This window comes from Haliaeetus albicilla, chromosome 26, assembly GCF_947461875.1.
Source record: "Haliaeetus albicilla chromosome 26, bHalAlb1.1, whole genome shotgun sequence".
Classification (NCBI taxonomy): domain Eukaryota; kingdom Metazoa; phylum Chordata; class Aves; order Accipitriformes; family Accipitridae; genus Haliaeetus; species Haliaeetus albicilla.
In genome coordinates this window covers 2,945,973-2,963,858 of record NC_091508.1, presented here as the reverse complement: position 1 = coordinate 2,963,858, position 17,886 = coordinate 2,945,973, and the positions used below count along the sequence as shown (strand labels likewise).

At 53.0% G+C, this 17,886-nt stretch overlaps 1 protein-coding gene across 1 annotated transcript in view; it reads left to right on the top strand.

Annotated features, from left to right (window-relative positions):
- Nucleotides 1–17,886, top strand: part of CDK18 (cyclin dependent kinase 18) — a 39,321-nt gene that overhangs the window by 9,082 nt on the left and 12,353 nt on the right. Inside the window, exon 2 of the mRNA XM_069772070.1 lies at nucleotides 11,929–12,083. Coding sequence (XP_069628171.1) covers nucleotides 11,960–12,083 — 124 coding nt within the window. The 5' untranslated portion in view covers nucleotides 11,929–11,959. The remainder of the gene's footprint in view (nucleotides 1–11,928; nucleotides 12,084–17,886) is intronic.

Here is a 17,886-nt window from a genome sequence, read left to right as displayed (position 1 = left end):
TTGCAGCCCAGCACCTATCTCTTCCTAACAGTGTCCAAGGACTGGTGAGTCCAACCACGCGTTTTCCTGCAAGAGATCGCTCTCCCTCACTCTCTTTGACTCTGTTTATCTCATGCTGGGCTCTGTTATCTCCCCCAGTTTCCAAGGCTCCTGCAGAAACCCATCTAGCTTGTCAAGGACACCAGAGCTGCAGGCAGCTGTGGAGGGGACTCAACCAGTATGCAATGAGAGTTGCCATAGTTTTTAAAGTGCAGGGGGGAGGTGGGTTGCGAGTGAGGACAGAAGTGGGAAAATGAACTAAAAAAAAAAAAAAAAGAGAGATAAATTCTTTGTTTAAAAACCCACCAAATAGACTTGCTTTGTCTGCCGTTCCCATGACTGACATTGCAACTTTCAGGACACCGAGCAGTGAGCTGGGGCTTGGCTTGGCGAAACAGATGTTATTTACAGTTTAACAGGGAACAAGGTTTATCTAAACAGCGTGTGCTTGCTGAGTTCCCAGATATGCATGAAATGTTGCCCTCCGTAGGGAAGTGAGCAGAGGTTTACAGGCACTGAGGCATGCTTAATCTGTTTATACATGTTTCATCTGGGATATCTCTGTTTGGTATCCAGACGTGTCCATGTTTGGTTTAACATGAAAATGTCGTAGTCGTGGTAGTGCTTAGCTGTGGTGGGTGAGGATATTAGGGAGGTAGGTGTCTCCAGGCAGTGCAGAAGGATGGCTGAGGGTGCCCTGCAAGCATGTGCTGCTCTCTCAGGGACAGAGGTTTTTCTGGAAAGAAGCATCTCACCAGGTTTGGGATCCTGGAGAGCTTGCACCATCACAGAGCCTGGGCTGGGCTCTTGGGCAATCCCACAGCCTCCTTGTAGCATCCCTGTGTTTAAGGAAAACGGTGCTGCTGGTGCAAAATACCTGATAAAGAGCTTCCTGAGCAGAGGAGGTACAGCACGGACATAGCAGGACAATGTGATCTGCAAGCTCATCCCTGTCCTGGGCTGCCCAGAGGGAGGGAGGTACACCAGAGGATGGCAGGATGAGGAGCCAAGGGGAAGGAGCGTCTCTGCATCTCAGCCCAGCCTCCTGTCTTTCTGCTCTCCCAGCTCTTTTTCAAAGGAAGCTGGTGGAGGAGGCAAGACTGAGAAGGTTTTGCTATATGGGCACACATCCAAGCTGGTTGGCAACCCCCAGAACTGAGGAGCTGCTGTACATCTGGGGGAGGCCCTCATTTAATGTCTAGTCAAATCCTAAGCGGAGCAGGACCACTTGAGGATCCACTTCATTTGCTTTCACTAGCTGTTCCCTGAGACATTTACTACTGTGAAAATCTCTTTTGGTGTTTGTTTCTGCATGATTCCTTCCCTGCATGTGGCCCAGACAATGTCTGGTTTTCACTGTGTTGCCCAACCCCTGGCGCTTTGCAAAGTGGAAATGCTTCATGTGCAGAAATAAGGAGTGTAGTGTTCTTGGCGGTGGTATCAGCGCTGAGATCTGAGAAGTCAGAGAAGGAATGGTGGGGACACTTGGCTCCCTTCAGGTTATGGAGAAAAACTTGAACGTTGAAATGGGGAGAGGGGAGAGGGCACGGGGGACCGGAGAGCAGGTGAAATCCTTCCGTACAGGAGCAGCTTTAAGAGTTTGCAGCAGTCATGCATCCCCCCAAGGCAGGCAAAGCGCTGTCGGCTTTCAAGGTGGTGCAGTGCACGGGCCAGGGGCAAGGGAGAGCCATCCCTGGAGGCTGTTCCTGCTGATGCAAGGGTGTCTCAAAGCCTGGCATCTAGGCAGCAACACGGAGCTCTTGCCAAGTTCCCTGCCTCAAAACAGTGCTCTTATCGCACTGGGATCCTTGGCAGCCACCTCGTGGCTCAGGAGGCTTTTTAAATCTCCTGCCTTCCTCCAGCCTTGACAGGAGCTTAGTAGAGCAGAAGTCCCTTATCACCAGCTGGAGCAAGGACTTGAGCAATCCCTTCTCTCATCGTGAGGATGAGGTGTGGGCTCTGGATCTGGGAAGCCAAGCCAAGCCAGAAAGATCACACGGATGCCCACCTGCACGTCTCACCCCCGGCTGGGGCTCTAAGCACCACTGCGGTAATCGTGATAAGGAAGGGTCCCGAAAAAAGATATTGAGGCATTACTCTTCCCATTATGGGGGAGATGGGGATGCCAAAAGTAATTACAGTTTGTGCTGTGCTTTGAATTCCTCCTGATTCTTCAAGCGTTGGCTCGTCATGCTCCCTACCTGTGTGGCTGCATTTCCCTCGCATCTGAGGCAGAAATACATGCACACACGTGCGCAAAGCCCTCCAAGGATGGGTGCACAACTGGTTTAAGATTAAATACCAGATTAGTGCAATCCTTGGCAGGGAAGTAGACTTGCAGTGTTTGCTCACTACCTTACTACCATGTGACTATTCCAGAGCTTTAAATAAAACAGATTTGAAACCCTGCTGCAAAGGGTTTTATGTGCCTAATGCCAAACAGTGGTAGCACTGCTCCAGAGCACAGTCGTGGGGAGAAACCCAGTCCGTAGCTGGTACTGTAAACTCTGCTGGAGTGGGGAGAAGTAGGTCAGGAACACCGGCCCCTTTCATTCATTTCTTTTCCTGTTGCTGCAGAAAGACCTGTCCGAGGGTGGTGGGGGGGCTGGTTTACTGGCAGCGTCAGCTCCAAGGAGCTGCTGGGTCTGAGCTGGGAGCTTGCTGGGAGAGGAAGGACCATTAATCCCGTATGAAGCTGTTTGTACAGTGTCTCCATCTCTTCCTCCCATTGCCAGGGCTGGGTGGCATAGAAATCCAGATACCTACGGACTGTAGAGCGTAACTGGCAGAGGTCTCAGCCCTTTTATAAGTGCAGTTTATCAGGGTAGAGCAAGACAAGCTGGGCTCTGTGCATTTCTAGTCTCCTAGAAAATGTGTGGCGAAGAGCCGAGCTCTTAATTGCTTTGAGTGCTTGTGGTTGTCCCGCTTCTTATAAATGTTGTGCTTCTGTTTGTATCAAAACCGTTTTCTGTTTTTCTGGGAAATTCGGTCCTGTCAAGATCCTTTGATACCAGGGTCCCTCTGGTAAGACTTTTCACGAGGATCTGGCTTTCATTTCTTCTCTTCACCTTTTTGTTGTGCGTTGGTTGCTGTCCCCCTCCTTTTCTTTGCACCAGAGGTAGCTGCATTTCACAAATTCCGCGCGACTATCGGGTGTACAGGATGCAACTTCTGTTTCTTTAAATACCTCCCTAGGAATGCTTTTAGAAAGGCGACCCGGGCAGCAGGACTGTGTGATCCCTCTGCTCAGCTGTCCCTGCGGAGCTGAGGCAGCGTGATGCCAGCTGAACTGTGATCACACCCCTGGGCAGCAGGTCGAAGCCGACTCCTGCATCTGCCTTCTACATCGCAGCTGAAGAAATGAATGACCCCCAGTCCTCATTTTGCACTGCTGCCTTCCTTTCAGCCATGTTCTCACATGCCAGAAAGAGAGGCCTTGGGTGGAAGATGAAATCAGGGGTCACAGAAGTAAAATTCCAGTATTTTCTGTTAAAAAGAGAGAGAGAGAACCTCTCCTGGCTCCTCCTGACCACTGCAGGGAAAGCGAATCCTGGCTTTCCGTGAGCTCTTGTCTGCGTGGCAATCGCAGATGAGCTTGCAGCTCTGGGAGCTCTGTGTGGGCTGGGGAAAGAACGAAAGCTCTAATTAAAAAAAAAAAAAAAAAAGGAAAAGGAGGAAATAAAATAGCAATTAAGAAGGCAGCAGACCCTACATACCCCATGCTGTGTAAGCGTGTGGATGACAGCGTTGCACAGCTTCATCCAGCGGGATGGAGCTGCAGGTGTGCTGGGAACATTGTTGGGGGAGAGGCTTGGTGGGACTTGGTCTCTCCTGCACCAGGGATCTTCTCCCGTAACGTGGATCCTCCTTCCCATCTAGCAATAAAGGAAGGGCAGATGCTGACAGCCTCAGCCACAGGTTAAACACTCCTGGGAGAGAAAATAAGAGGCTTTGTGTTACTGAGAATGACTTTCTTTGGCAGCTGGAAGCTGGCACCCTCTTCGCTGTCTCTCCCAGCCACCTGGGAACGCTGGCTGCCAGCTGCGGGGCTGACAGTGCTTGGTTTGTCTTTCTGGAGTGTCTTTCATTCAGCAGGATCCGTGGACGCTTTCTTGGTGGTGCTTGCATATTCAGGAGCCTCTGTCACTTTTGGGGTGTGACATGACAGCCAGGTAAGGGGAGGTGATGCTGGGAGAGGGCAGCACAGGGCATCAGGTCTCCAAGGGGCTCGTGAAGAGCAGGCAGGCTTCGCAGCGAGGTCCCTGCGGTGTAGCAGGGAAGAGCCAACCTGCCTCGGATGCAGCTTGGATTGTGTTAGTTAATTGTCATTCAATAATCGTTTGATTGTCATAAAAGGCAAGGACCAGGCTGGCTTTTGCTGGTGATGTTCCTCTTCAGTAATTACTTGTGTTGATATTGCAGTAGCTACTCACTGTGCCAGGAGCTTGGTATACACATAGTGCGATGCTCGTTGCGAAGGACGTGCCCGTTGTGTAATAACAGGATGAAAGGAGAAGGTGAGTCATGGAAAAGGGGAAAGAACAGCTAAATATCATGCAGCTGATCAGCAGCACCTGCGGGAGCATACCTGAGCTGTAAATCCCAGCACAGCTCTTCGCTCCCAAGCGTCGCGTTACAGCCCGGGTCTCCTGCATCACGGTCTAGCCCTGCCGTATGAGCAAGGCAGTGCTGCCATCACGGTGAACGCTGCCAGTGGGACACACGCCCTGAACTCCTGAGCGACCGTAAATTAAGTCTCAATAACTTAGATAGCTGCCATAGCAAAACCGAGTATCAAAGGGAGCGTCTGTCTCGGAGCCGAACGCAGTTGTGTTGGGCTCCAGGGGGAAAAGTCATGCACTTTTGCTGAGACTCATTTCCCGCTGCCTGCCATTCTAGTGCAAACCAGCAGCGATGGATGGGTTGGAGCAGGGGATCTGCTGATCTACAGCGGCTGCGAGTCTGGACCGCTCATCCCCTGAAGACGATGAACGTACCATAGAAACACTGACACGACCACCTTCAGGGTGGCTCAGCAGAGCAGACAATGTGAGCACTGAGCTCCCACCCGTGACTGGGATGTCTGTGGTGGACAAACTGTTAGGAGCCTATTGTTCTTCCAGCCGAACACTGGACACTTTTCTCAGGTTAGCATCGGCTGAGGAATAAGTGCCTAGTGTTTTGAGGCTGCTGGAATAATGACCGTCATTTTAATGCCTTCCTCGGAGCTGCCCTGATCTCACAAAGAGCCGGGAATGGAAGAGCCAAGTGAGAACTGCTGACTGCACCGCACAGGGCTGTGGACACAGAGAAAGGCAAAATATACAAAGGCAGAACAAACCTCCTTTGTGTGCTCTTGTTACTGGGCTCATTGTCAGGACTCGGATAAATGAGAGTGGAAATGTGCGTCTAGCAAAACGGCTTTCCTTCCCACTCTCACCCGTGCATCAAGTACAGGTTATAAAGTCTCCAGAGGCTGGGCTTGGAGGAAGTTTTCCATAGCATTCACCCTTCCCAGGGTATCTTCGTGTCTGTTTGAGTCTCTGAGATCTGTACGTGCTCCATGGGGCTTGTGCTCTGCCTGCGTTGTTGTCTCAACAACAGCTTACCATGGCCATAATTGCAAGGCTGCAAATGAGGGATAGAAACCCTGCTGTGCTGGGCTCTGTACACCCCACAAACCAGGCTTCTTCCTGCAAGGGTCTCACAACTGAGGAAAATGCAAATAAACTGGAAGGGAGGAAGGATGCTTTGTCATTCTTGATTTATAGCTGGGGAAACCGAGGCATGCCAAGAGGGTCAGAGCCGGCATGGAAGCCAGTCTCGCGCATTTGCTACAGGATCATTTTTCCTCCCAAGCCTCCTCCAAACTGCAGACGTGAGAAGGAAGGGCAGCGATCTCCTGGCTGCCGTAATCACATTCCTGATGCACTGCATTTGTTGTAATCATGGAAGCCAGTAGTACAGGAGGAAAAAAAATTGCAACGTGCGGATGGACTGACTCCCCGGGGACCCCAAGTTCCCTTTTCAATCATGCCCAGCGCAGTCGCTGCCCTGGGATGATGGTCTTGCTGTTTGCTACAAGGCTCCTGTAGATTAATAGGAACTGATCGCACTCCCTTCCCTGCGGGATTTTGACCTCCTGGCTTTGCTCCCTGTGTAGGAGGGAAATGTCAGGCCCCCTGAATAGCAGAGCTGAGCGGCGGGAGGCAAATGTGGAGGGAGGAGAGCTCGCCTTGCTTTCTCTCCTCATCACTCACCTTTTGGGGACAGTAATCGTGCAAACCGCTCTGTCTGATGGGCACAGTCCGCTGCCCAGCGCCAAGGCTGAGCAGTATCTGGCCCCGGCTCTGCAGGGCCATGCCGGTCCTCGCTGCAGCTCAGAGCAACCTCTGTCCATCGGACTAATCTACCCAGGCACTCGGACTGTGCTTTGCAGCATCTGCCATGGGGAGGGAGCGGCTGGGAGCTTGTTACCCCGGGGAGGATTTCATGCCGACAGCTGAGCAGCTGGGGAGACGTTCATTTGGTGGTCAGGGGCTAATATCCTTCCCTGCCCCTCTGACCTTGCCGCAGTAGGATTCCCAGCTGCTGCAGAAAATTCAGCATCGCCCCTGCTGTATGTTCGAGTCATCCCCAGCATGCTGTGATTTCCCTCTGACTCCCCAGCACAGCCCCAAATCTCTCCCTGTCCCCCTCCGTACACCTCCCGAGCACCCGACTCTGGCCCTGCCAAGGAAATTTGGGAGTGGAGGAGGAATTCGGCTTGTGCTGAGCTCCTGTTTGCACAGGAATGTGCACCACGGAGAGGCCGAAATCTCTCCCATCACCTGCGCACAGCGGTCTTGCCAGCTCATGCTACTTTTCTCTGCCCCTTCTGTGTGCTGGAGCTTGGGAAGGAGCCCATCAGCTGGCCAGAAGAGAGACCGGCTGCTGGCCGGCGGAGAGGGCTGCTGGGCACATGGGCTACGCTGCTGAGCTTTTGTTGGGTCTGACTTTTGTCTCCATGCCTTGCAATGTGAGGAGGGGCACGTATTCAACCGGTGCCTCGATTCTCTGTTTGTTTAGCCCTGTAGCCACATTCAGCATTGCATGATAGCTGTGTTTGCAGAGCAAATAAGGCTCTACGAGCAGAATTCACCATTTCTCTGATACTTGCAGGAGTGAATCAATGCTACCTAATAGCTAGAAGCATGAGCCGTAACTGCTGAGTAGGACTGTTCATTTTGCCTTGTAAACACAACTGTTAATCTCTCTAGGGATAAAAAAAAAAAAAAAAAAAAAAGGCTTAAAACCCCCATACTATTCCCTCCAAGCCTTCCACCCTTTCAGCTGGGAAATGGGGGCAGGAGTCTGTTAAAATGGTAGAAAAAAATGGAGCCACTTATCATTTGTGAAAAGCAATAAAGTGGTTGTTGGTTGAAAGCCTTGCTTCCAAGCCCCTGCAATAAGCTGAAGGAGAAAGGGGACAGTTTCATACACTGATGATGGCTTGTCTGTGCCTAAAATACCTGCCCCTTGAATTCCACAGCAGAGAGCCAGCGGGTTTTGCTGTACAAATGCAAGAGAGATTCATGTGGATAGTCACAGCCCCAGTGCCTATGGGAATAGTTCGCTGAAAAATAGTGAGCGCAGTTATTGCTAATGCAGCAAATACGACTTTGAATGCAGTGTTTAAAGAATCATTAACATCTTGTCTTGATCATGTGATGAGCTTTCCTGACAGGATTCAGCTTTGGGCTCTTTGAAGTGTTTTAGCCAAGTATTTAGTCTCTGACTACATTACAGTAAATGCAGATCATTCACACTGCTGGCTTTAATCCCTGTTCCTTGGCCAAATTCCAACTTGAGTGATTTCATTTTTGCCTGTTGATGCCTAAATTCCTTATTGCCATTTTAGACTGCTGCTTCTACCCGTCGTGTCCTACCATGCAACGTTACGTTTCTGCATGTTGTTAGTCAGCCGGCGTCTTCCATCCCAGAGGTGACTGCCGTTTGGGGGTTGCTGTAATTCCCTTCGAGATCCTTGAGGCTGTAAAACAAGTGATGTCATTGCTTTGCTTAGCAAGTGTCACTTTCTCTCAGAAAGTCAATAAATGCCTCCGCTTCCTTTACTCCAGTACTGTGAAACGTGGTGGAAAACAAGAGGCAGTCGCTAGCAATTCTTCCTTTGAAATCCATGCCGTGGGAGAGGGCTGGGCTGCTCTGTTCAGCTGTAAAAGGGGATACCTTCTCTTAAAAGAAATGCAGCCGGAGGGTGGACGAAGCCCCTCGCACCCTGGGGGGCTGCCCTCCGGGGACCCCCCACTCCCTGCCCCATGCGATGTGCTTCAGCCTTCTAGCATGCAGGTCGCGGGATGCTCTGCTTGCAGGAGGGGAGCAAATCCCAGCTTTAGGGCACCTGGATCCAAATGGCCACTCGGGGCAGGACAAATTCCTCTCTGGGAGGAGCGGAGGGCTGAGGACAAGAACAGTCCCATAAATTCCAGCTGACAAACGCTTTAATGTGAACTCCCTCACCAGATGCCAAGTAGGTCCAGGTCTAGCTGGAAAAAACAGCCACAATTGCACAGAGCCATAAAGATAATGAGTACAGGGCAGGCTTGTGCATAGCAGGAGAGGTAGCTAGCCATGTCGGTGCTATTTTTACCCCCACCCCGCTTCCTTTGCGAGGACGTTTATATTTAGCAGCCTGTAGCTGCTGGCACTCTGGTAGGTGGCAAGGGGGGGAAGGATTCGGACTGGAATTTGTGGAGCACAGATTTTTGTCAGTGCAAAGCTGTTTGCCTTCTAAACCATTTGCACCTTTTTGAGGAGGGTGAGTGGACAGGGAGGGAGATGGAAAGACTCCTTCCCCTCATCGTCCTCCTCATTCACCTGAAGATGGATCTTTTATGTTCCCTGTATCTTTCCCGGTCCTGGAGTCAGGGACCCTTCGGGACATTATGGATGGGCTCGGTGGGGGATTGTCAGAGCAGGAATTGCTCAGCAGCTCATGCTGAGCACCTTCCCGTGACCTTCTGGTCCTGCGGTGTGGCTTGCTGTCTTGAGCATCCCATGCCACTCACTCCCTGCCAGGGTGGGACTTTGTCCCCAGCGCAGCGGGGTGACTGCTGTCCTTTGGGCACGGCAGGCGCGGGGGGGCTTGAGCGGCTCTGCAGCAGCCCCCAGCCCTCCAGCCCAGTCCCTCCCAGTCCCAGGTGGGGTGCCCTTTCCAAAAGGGCAGGAAAGGGGATGGTGCTCAGGGTTGGGATCTGCCCTCCTTGGTCCTGCAAGTGTGTTACCCAGGAGCTGGATAGCCTTTCATCCACTGTTAGGGGTGCACAGCATTGCTAAATCTCTCTTGAAACACAGAGCCTTCCTCTCCAAGCTGTGATTTAAGCATCTTGGGGGGCTGGTGAGGGGCAATCTCATGCAATTCTGTCTCTCTTCCCTGCCAGTTTCTAGTGAAAGCAGCCTGGTATCTTCGGGTGGATTTGAAGTCAGGTAATTGCAGCACTTGCTGCTGCAAGTGTGTCCTTGCACTTGCTGTGTTACGGCCACGTGCAAGGATCACTCGGGATGCTGCCAGTGCAGTTCGTTAGTGTAACCTTCACCAGAGATGTGTGGAAACTTGCTTATCTGAACATTAATGTGGAATGATTGTCTTTTATTTGAGCCTCTGATGTACTTGCTGGGAGCATCCCGGATTTCCCCTCAGCTCCTGTTTGCTGCATGGGAGTAAAATGGTGCCTAGCACAGGACCCTCTGCAGCTTTTACTAGTGCCACTTCAGCAGCATGCACAGCTGGAGCAAAACACTTCAAGTCTGTTTAGTTCCTTGGGTGCCTGCAACAGTAGCGGCATTTCCACACGCCAGCAGTGTCTGGATTAAAACTTGCTTAGCTTGCAAGGTAGGGAGCCAGATCAGAGCCATGGGCTGGGAAAATGGTCTCCAAGGTAAGTGTCAAGCTTTGCCTTCCCTTCAGAAGGAACAGCACTGCTTGGAGACTTTATTCTTGGCCACGAGGAAAGCACCAGCATGGAGACTTTGTTAACACAGCGTTCACTAGCGCCAACATCTTTGTTGTCAAAGCATGTTTCTGTAGTGCTGAGAAAACATTTAAATGTCTGAAGCCTGAAGTGGATGTGTCTAGCATCCTCCTGCCTCGCTTTGCAACTCAAAGCAGCCTCCAGTCTCCCTTCCCACCCCCAGCCAAATACCCCAGCCCTGATTCCAGGTGCACAAGCATCGCTGGCGAGCCTTCGGCTTTAGGGTTTTGCAGCATTAAAGGTGGGAGACGAGTGGGGATGGTTGAGGGGGGTGAGTCCCCAGGATTCAGGTGAATCCCAGGGATTTTCAGGGGATTGCACCCACAGCAGGGTGCCGTGCCTCACAGCAGAGCGTGGCAGGCACCCAAACAGAGTGTTTATATTGCTGACGGATAATCTTTTAAGCTTTCAGATGCAGGCGTGTCAACCCAAGGGTTCCCGTTGCCTTGGCGACGCGATGCATTAGCTCCCGGATGCTGTGTCTGATCGCATCAGTCTGGAATGTGATCACCGTTGGTTTGTGCTGATAAGCCCCCGGGTGGAGGGGCTGGGAAGGAGTGGGGAGAGCCAGGAGTAAGGGGGGGCCCGACCTGCTCCAGGGTTGCGGGAGAAGTTGCGGGATGTCGGTGCAGGAAAGAACCGCTCTGGGTAGCTTTTGATGCCTCTTTGGTACCAAGGGATGATCTTTCCCTTAAGATCCCCCTTGGGTGGGTGGGTGAGAGTAGCATTAAAGGAGGCCAGTGCATTTAATGGAAAATCCCCCGCCAGACAGGGTTGAGGCGATAAAGGCTGGTGGAGGAGCATCATCAGATTGGGAAGGGGCGAGGGACAGACCCGAACCTCCTCAGGCCTGGGACTGGAAGGGGCAGAGCTGTGGCTGGTTGGGGGTGAGACACTGATGTCCGCAGGTCCAGGGGACAGGGAGCCTGGGCTGTTTGCTTGGTCCGTGCTCGGCAGGAGGAATAACACCTGAGTGCAGCGGGGCCGGTGCTGAAGTCCAAACCATCCATAGACGGCTCTCGCAGCCCGGTCCCAGCTGCGCTGCTGAGCTACAGACAGGCCTGGCAAGAGCCGAAATAGGAAAGGCAAAGCGGCGTGTGGCTCCGAGACGCCCAGAGCGAACTCCTTCAGCCTGCTCGCGTGGCTGCTCAGACTCAGCATGCTTCGCCATGTGCCCCTTGAGGGTTTTCTTCATTTAAGGGTTTTATTGCTTTAATCAGATCCCTGGCTAAGGCGATTCTAATGCCCGTACAGGATGAGTCATTCAAGAGCTTGTGAGCAAGCTGTGAGCTTGAAGCATCTCCCCTGACCGTGGCTCTTGGGGATCCCCCCGGCCAGTACTGGCCCCACTCAGAATTTTGCTGCTGGCTCAGAAAGTCTTTCGTGCAAGGGCAAAGCAGAGACCAAACTGCCAGGGGAGCGGTGCCTCCTTGTACAGGGAAGAGTGTGGTATTCAATCTTTACCATCACTGTTTACTCTTTCTTGCTTTCCTTTTATTTCTACCCTGCTTTTCCCTGTTCCAGGCATTCCTGGAGTTTCCAAGGATGCGGTAAGGCGCAGCCTGTATTGGTACTTGCGATGCAGTGTGCCCTGGGCTCATCTCTGGTAACTAGCTCAGAAAAAGCTCCTTGCATCTCTTGACCACAGTCAGCTCTTAAAGACATGAGGAACCCGATTCCCTTGGTGACCATGTGGCTTCTCTTTTGCTCTGACACAGCAGCAGTGCCTCGGAGAAGAGGATGTTCCCAGGGACCCCTGCAGATCCCCGGCAGGGGAAATTCGGGTCGGGGTGCTGCCAGGGCTGGGGGGCCATCCCGTGCATCGTCCAGCCCTCTCAACCTGCTCTCTCCCCTGCAGGGCTCTGCCATCCCTCGCAGCACGAGGTAAAATGAACAAGATGAAAAACTTCAAGCGGAGGTTTTCACTCTCGGTTCCTCGGACGGAGACCATCGAGGAGTCGCTGACAGAGTTCACGGAGCAGTTCAACCAGCTCAACAACAGAAGGAATGAAGGTAAGGAGCCCCTGGGCCCCTACCGCGGCGCTGGGGCCGGTCGAGAGCATCTGGGGTCAGCGCTGCCAGCAAGCATCTCCACTCCAGGCCCCCCGGCCTTTTTCTGGGTGTGCTGACGTGTGGAAAGTTACTGCCCCTTTGTCTGTGTTGCTTTCCCCATCTATTCAGCAGGACTAATAATACCTTGTCATTAAATCTGATCTGAAGAGAGATTTATACTTGCATAAGGAAAGCCTTATAGGAGGGAAAGGTATTTGCACAAAAAGGAGAGGGATGACACATCTGTGGTTAAGGTAGAGAGTGTGAAAGCGTGGGATCTCCTCCTGCCTGCCCGAAGTGACAGTGGTGTTTGAGCCCTCACCAAGGCTCCGGGCTGACGCTTCCACCCAGCCAAAGGGGCTTCTCTCTCTGTTCAGGGGCTCGCCGAACCACCTTTTGCTCCTGGACCCACAGCCTTCTCCTGGGGTGCAGTTTTCAAGGTCCCAGGGAGCAGGGAGGTTTAGGGTTAACACCTCCATGAGCAGAACAGGGCACATCCCTTCTGCAAACAGAGCAGCCGCCTCACTGCAGGCTGGGGCAGGCTCTGCTGTCTCTGGCTATGGGCATATCAAGGGAGAGGCAATGCTCGAGGCATAAACCGAGAGCAGATCATGCCAAGACAGCCGTGCACGGACAAGCAGGCAGAGCCGCTGACAGGCAGGCGCTTGGAAACCTGATAAAGCTAGACTTGATTCATCCGGGGGTAAATTCACTGCTGCGGGTGCAAGGCTGAACCGCTCCTGGCGATCACGTCATGCGTTTGCTGCTGCCTCCTACCAAAACAACTCGCTTTGCCACAGGCCAGCCCGTTCATGTGTCGGTGCCCTCAGCTCCGCTCAGGTCACGTTCAAGCTCTTTTTCCCCTCACCCTGCAGCCACAATTGCTAGAAACTTTTGCTGCAAGCAGGGGCTGAGGCCGTGATGTAATTGCCTGGCACTCGCATCTGCCCCAGCAGGGAGGGATCGTCTCTCTGCCAGCTAACCTGCTTGAAAGAAGAGATGCAGTAACCTAATTTAGAGCTGGCTTTCCTCACTCCTGCAGCTCCTGACGCTCTTCTTTATCCCTCCAGACACCCAGGCTGCCCTGAACAGCATCCCTTCATGGCCTCCTTCCCCGCTCCTATACACACACCCCTCCCCTCCCACCCTAGCAAGCAGCGAGGGCTATAATTAGATTTGAGCCCTTAATTAGATGTGCAGAAGCTGCGGGGATGAAATGGTGCAAGGCTAAGAAAGTCCTGGGCGCTGACAGCTGCTCCTGCTGTTGCCTTCCTTGGGGGACTTCTGCTCTGGGATGTCTGAGCCTCGGCTCGTTATCTCCGCCGTGCAAACCGAGGCTTTGTTGGAGAGGCGATTTCCCCATTCTTCTGCTTTAATGAAGCGTCGGTCACGGTTCTTCCTTTGCCCTTGAATGGCAAACCAGTGCACGCAGCATCTGCCTATGCCCCCCACTCCGGCTTTTGGTCTCGCTCCTAAGGTAGCCAGGAAAGAATAAGAGCAAAGTGGACCGAGCCTGGGGCCAGGACTGAGGATGTTCCCGACCCTGTGGGGAGAGGTTGGACCAGTACTAGACCGTGACGTGGTAGGATCACCCGGGAATGCAGCAGGGACTCGGGGTCTGCCACACCACCCCGTGGGGTATGGCTCCTTGTGTGTTGCCAGGGGTTGCCCCAGTGCCAGCCCCCACCGGTCGAGACCTCCCTCCCTGCGTGGACACGGCACGTCCTGGCCCCTTGCCGCAGCTTTCCCTCCCAGCTGCCCCCCCTGCTCCCCACCGCACGGTTCCCAGTTTGCACCGGAGCCCCCTCCCACGCAGCACAGGCAAAACGCGCTGCCCCTGCCATACCCACCACCCGGATCCTGCTCCCTCCTGCCCGAGATCTCTTGATTAAGTTTCCCTTGGGGATTGTAAACAAGCCCGAGAAGTCACCTCCACAGTGCCCTTAATCTCCGTCTCCTGCAGGCTGCGGCTGTTGTTTATGAAGAGCCTTGACAGCCGCATTTGTCTGAGGCATCTCTTCGGCTGTTTAATAAACCACTCCTGGCTGGGAGCTATTTGCCCACATCCCTGTGCCAAGAGGACTTGGCGGGGGCTCAGCAAAGGGAAGCTGGAGGCATCAGTGCCGAGGGGCAGAGCTGGGGGGGGGGGCAGGACCCCCAGCACCCCGGGGTGATGAGGCATTGGGGTACGGCGTGGGAGTGTGATGCTTCAGATGTGTAAGGGGACGGGATCGTTTTGGTGGTGCTGGAGGGGATGAGAAGGGGGTTTGCGTGCAAGTTGCTCTCCTGCAGGGTTTGGTGGTGAGGTTTGGACCTTGGGGAGCTGCCTGGTGCAGAGAGGGCTCTGACTTTAGTTCTCTCGGAGGTGTTGGTCTCCTCCCTTTTACGGATGGAGAAATCAAAGTGCAGAGGGGCAAAACGACTTTGCTACAGTTGTGCAGAAAGCTGGTAGCGGAGCTGAGACTAGAGCCGTGGCAGTCACTCTTGTGCTGCTTCTCTTCCCCATGAAAGAGCTTTGCTTCAGGTTTCACCTTCCTTGCTCGGGATCTCTGAACGTGGCCCTGGGGCTCTCTCGGCCGTCTGCAGGGCAGGCAGGCTTGCCTGCAGTGCTCTGTTCTCTCCTGGTGAGCAGATGACCTGTGACAGTTCAGGGACTGTGATCACTGGCTCCAGAAAAGAGTGCTAATCACAGCAGAGATCAGCACATCATCTTTTCTTTCATCACCTCACAGAGCTCCTCAGGGAATTGCTTGCAGTTTTTATTTTCCCTCCAGCATCAGAAATCACAGGTTATCAGCATTCACAGGTCACGGCAGTCTGCAAATCCTGCACTTTGGGGGCTGCGAGTGCCTCCGCCTGTCCTTGGGGAGGAGGGTGATGCAGAGGCCAGAAGACCTTCTCGTGAAATGCTCCCAGAACATGTGCAGAGCTGCTCTGGCTCTGGCAACAGGACACGGCAAGGCCTTCTCGTGGGTAGAGCCCTGCCTCGTCTGTCGGTGATCCGGTGGGAAATCCCCAGCTCTGTCCTCTCCGTCCGGTAATTCTCATGACTTCACCCACAGAGGCTGATAAAATAAGGTCTGAGAGAAGCAGAGCTGGCAAATGGAAAAGCAAACAGCTTTCCAGCCTGGACACATCCCGTCACAGGCAATGTCACCTTGGCGGAGTCTGACAGTGCAGGGAGGGAAAGGGGGTGCCTGTGGTCAGAGCCTAATTTTCTTGCAGCCTGCCTCGGGGCGTCCGATGCCCCCCCACCCTGCCGTGCATCCCTCCCCTGGGCAGCACAGCCTGTCCTCAGCCACGGCGGCTGCTCAGACGAAAGCCCCTGGGTTAAGGAGAGCCCAAGCTGGGCTCTGCGCAGTATCTGATGTCCTTGAGAAAGGCCAGCACCATCTCCTCATCCTCAGAGATGAAGAACCTTCTCCATGGCTGCTCCAGCCTCACATTAAGGCTGAAGGCAGAGAGGCTCCTTCCTTTCCTCCTGGGCTTCCCCAGTCACCCATTCCTCTCCATACTCCAGATTTTCAGAGGTATGAGGTCTTGGTGTCTCCCATTTGCTTTGATAAGAGCTGGTGGCATTCAGCAACAGCTCCTATCTATGCCAAGGCTTTGCCCCAAAACAGCTACTACCTGATCTGTCCTCTGAGGCCAGAGAAGGTCGCAGTATTTGTGCTGCAAATCCTGCGTAACTCCTGGTTTGCAATGGCATAAATCAGAGCTAGGTCTGGCCTTTGGAGTGCAAGGCCACAAAGAAGTGATGATGAGGGGGAGGAAGGAGGATGAATAATCCAAGATCTGAGTGCAGCCCTGCCTCATGAGTGTAACAGAGCTTTGAGAGGAGAGTTCACACTTAGCAAAGTAATTAAAAGTTGTAAGTCAGGCAAGCAGTGAAAGGTTCTGGCCCCTTTCCTTGGGAGATCAAAGCTTGTTTTGGCAGAGGCAGTGTTTAAATATATTTATAAAAAAAGGCGGGAGGCTCGTCAAAGGCAGCCGCCGTGTCTGCGGTCTCACTTTAATTTGCTTTGATATCCCATGCAGCCTCATTATTTGCAGAGTGTCAGGGATCACCATAATCCACATGAAATGCCGAGCAGAATCAAACAGGCCCTCACGTTTGCATGCCCACAGCTTCACGTCTCCTCCCGCGAGCACCCAGCAAGGTCCTCCAGGCACAGGGGCAACCCCAGCCCTGCGAGAGCATCTCTGCGGGACTGGGTATCTCTGGGTGCTGGGGGCACCTCGCAACAACACAGGACGGACTGGGCTGGGACATCCCACCTGCCCTTTCTGGCCCCAGGGCAGCCAAAACACTTTTTCCCTCATCTCTGCAAGTCTTCTGTGTATTTTTACGTGTTTTTCCCATCCTGCGGTAGTTTACATCATTTGCGTATCCCATTCCTCTTTGCATGCGCTAGAATGTCCAGTTTGTCATTTTACCTCTGGCTTTACATCTGATGCTCTTGTAGATGAGGAGAGATTGACACTAATGTACCTGGTGGGTTGCTGGTTCAGAGAGACAGTGCTGCTGGTTTGCACCTTTCAGGGCAGGCTGCATCTTTTCCCAAGACTTTTGGCTTGTTTACCTATGGGAACCAGCACAAATTCACCCAAACTATCATTTAAAGTAGATTAGTTGAACTCCATTCAGTCAGATTTTAAATGGCCTTTGAGGGTTCTTTTTGATAATTTACTTAGGAAATGGGCAAGTTAAAAAGATTTGATCCAGTTTAATTGATCCACGTTAACTTCATTCCTGTGATTAATTCAGGGTAAGTTTCCAAACTGTTCCTGCACAAACAGATGGCCAGAAAGGGACAGGGACCAGAGTCCCGCAGCGGTCCTGGGAGAAGGGGTGACTCTGCCTTGTTCTTGCCTGGCTGCCCAAAATCTCCTGGCACTGTTTCAGATGCTCCCGAGCCCAGTGGCGTGGGCTGAACCCATCCCTTAGGTGCGGGCTGTCTGTCGAGGACACCCTGCATCCCTTAGCTCACGGGTCCCCTGCTCCCCCAGTGACCGTGGCACAAAACCGCATCTTTTCCCAGGTCACTTGCCTGCCACCTCTCATCCATCAGATGAGCAAATTGCAGCCAGGTCTCAGCCCTGCTCACCACCCCGTGAAAGCCAGCCCTCTTTCTCCAGTCTTCAGCAATGAGATCATCGCTGGCTGCCTGAACACATTGGGATCGGTGTGCCGAAATCTGCATTAGGCATAGCAGGGGATTGTCTCTGTGCAGCTCAGGGAAAGGGCTTGGCAAGTCGTCCCTGCTTGGTCCTACACCTTTTCAGAGGGAGTTGCATCCCTCCCTTGGGGAGGTGGTTCTCCTCCATCCCAGCACACCCAGTTAGCCCTGGCTCCTCCCTCCCAGCACACCCAGTTAGCGCTGCCTCCATCTGAATGGCATCCATGTGAGTCGGGGAAGTCCACTTCACTGGGGTCCAGGCGACCTGCATTGAACTCCTCAGTGTTTTGCTGTGCCAGTGTCTGGGTCTATGCATGCCAGAATATTCCTACCAACCAGCTGGTAATTACAGAGTGAGGAGGTTTAAGTGCAAGCCTCAAACTGGAGACCAGAGGGAGCTCAATGGCTTATTTTGTTCTGATTTCTTGCTCCTTTCAGGGTTTCTCGGGCTCAGTGAGGGTTCACACCTGGAGTCCCAAGAGAAGAGTTATTTTTCTGAACTGCTTTGGTTTTCAAGAGAGCTTTTGTGCTTCTGGGGACTGTGTGTCTGCAGCAGGTTGGGGCAGGAAAGCCTGGAGTGTTTT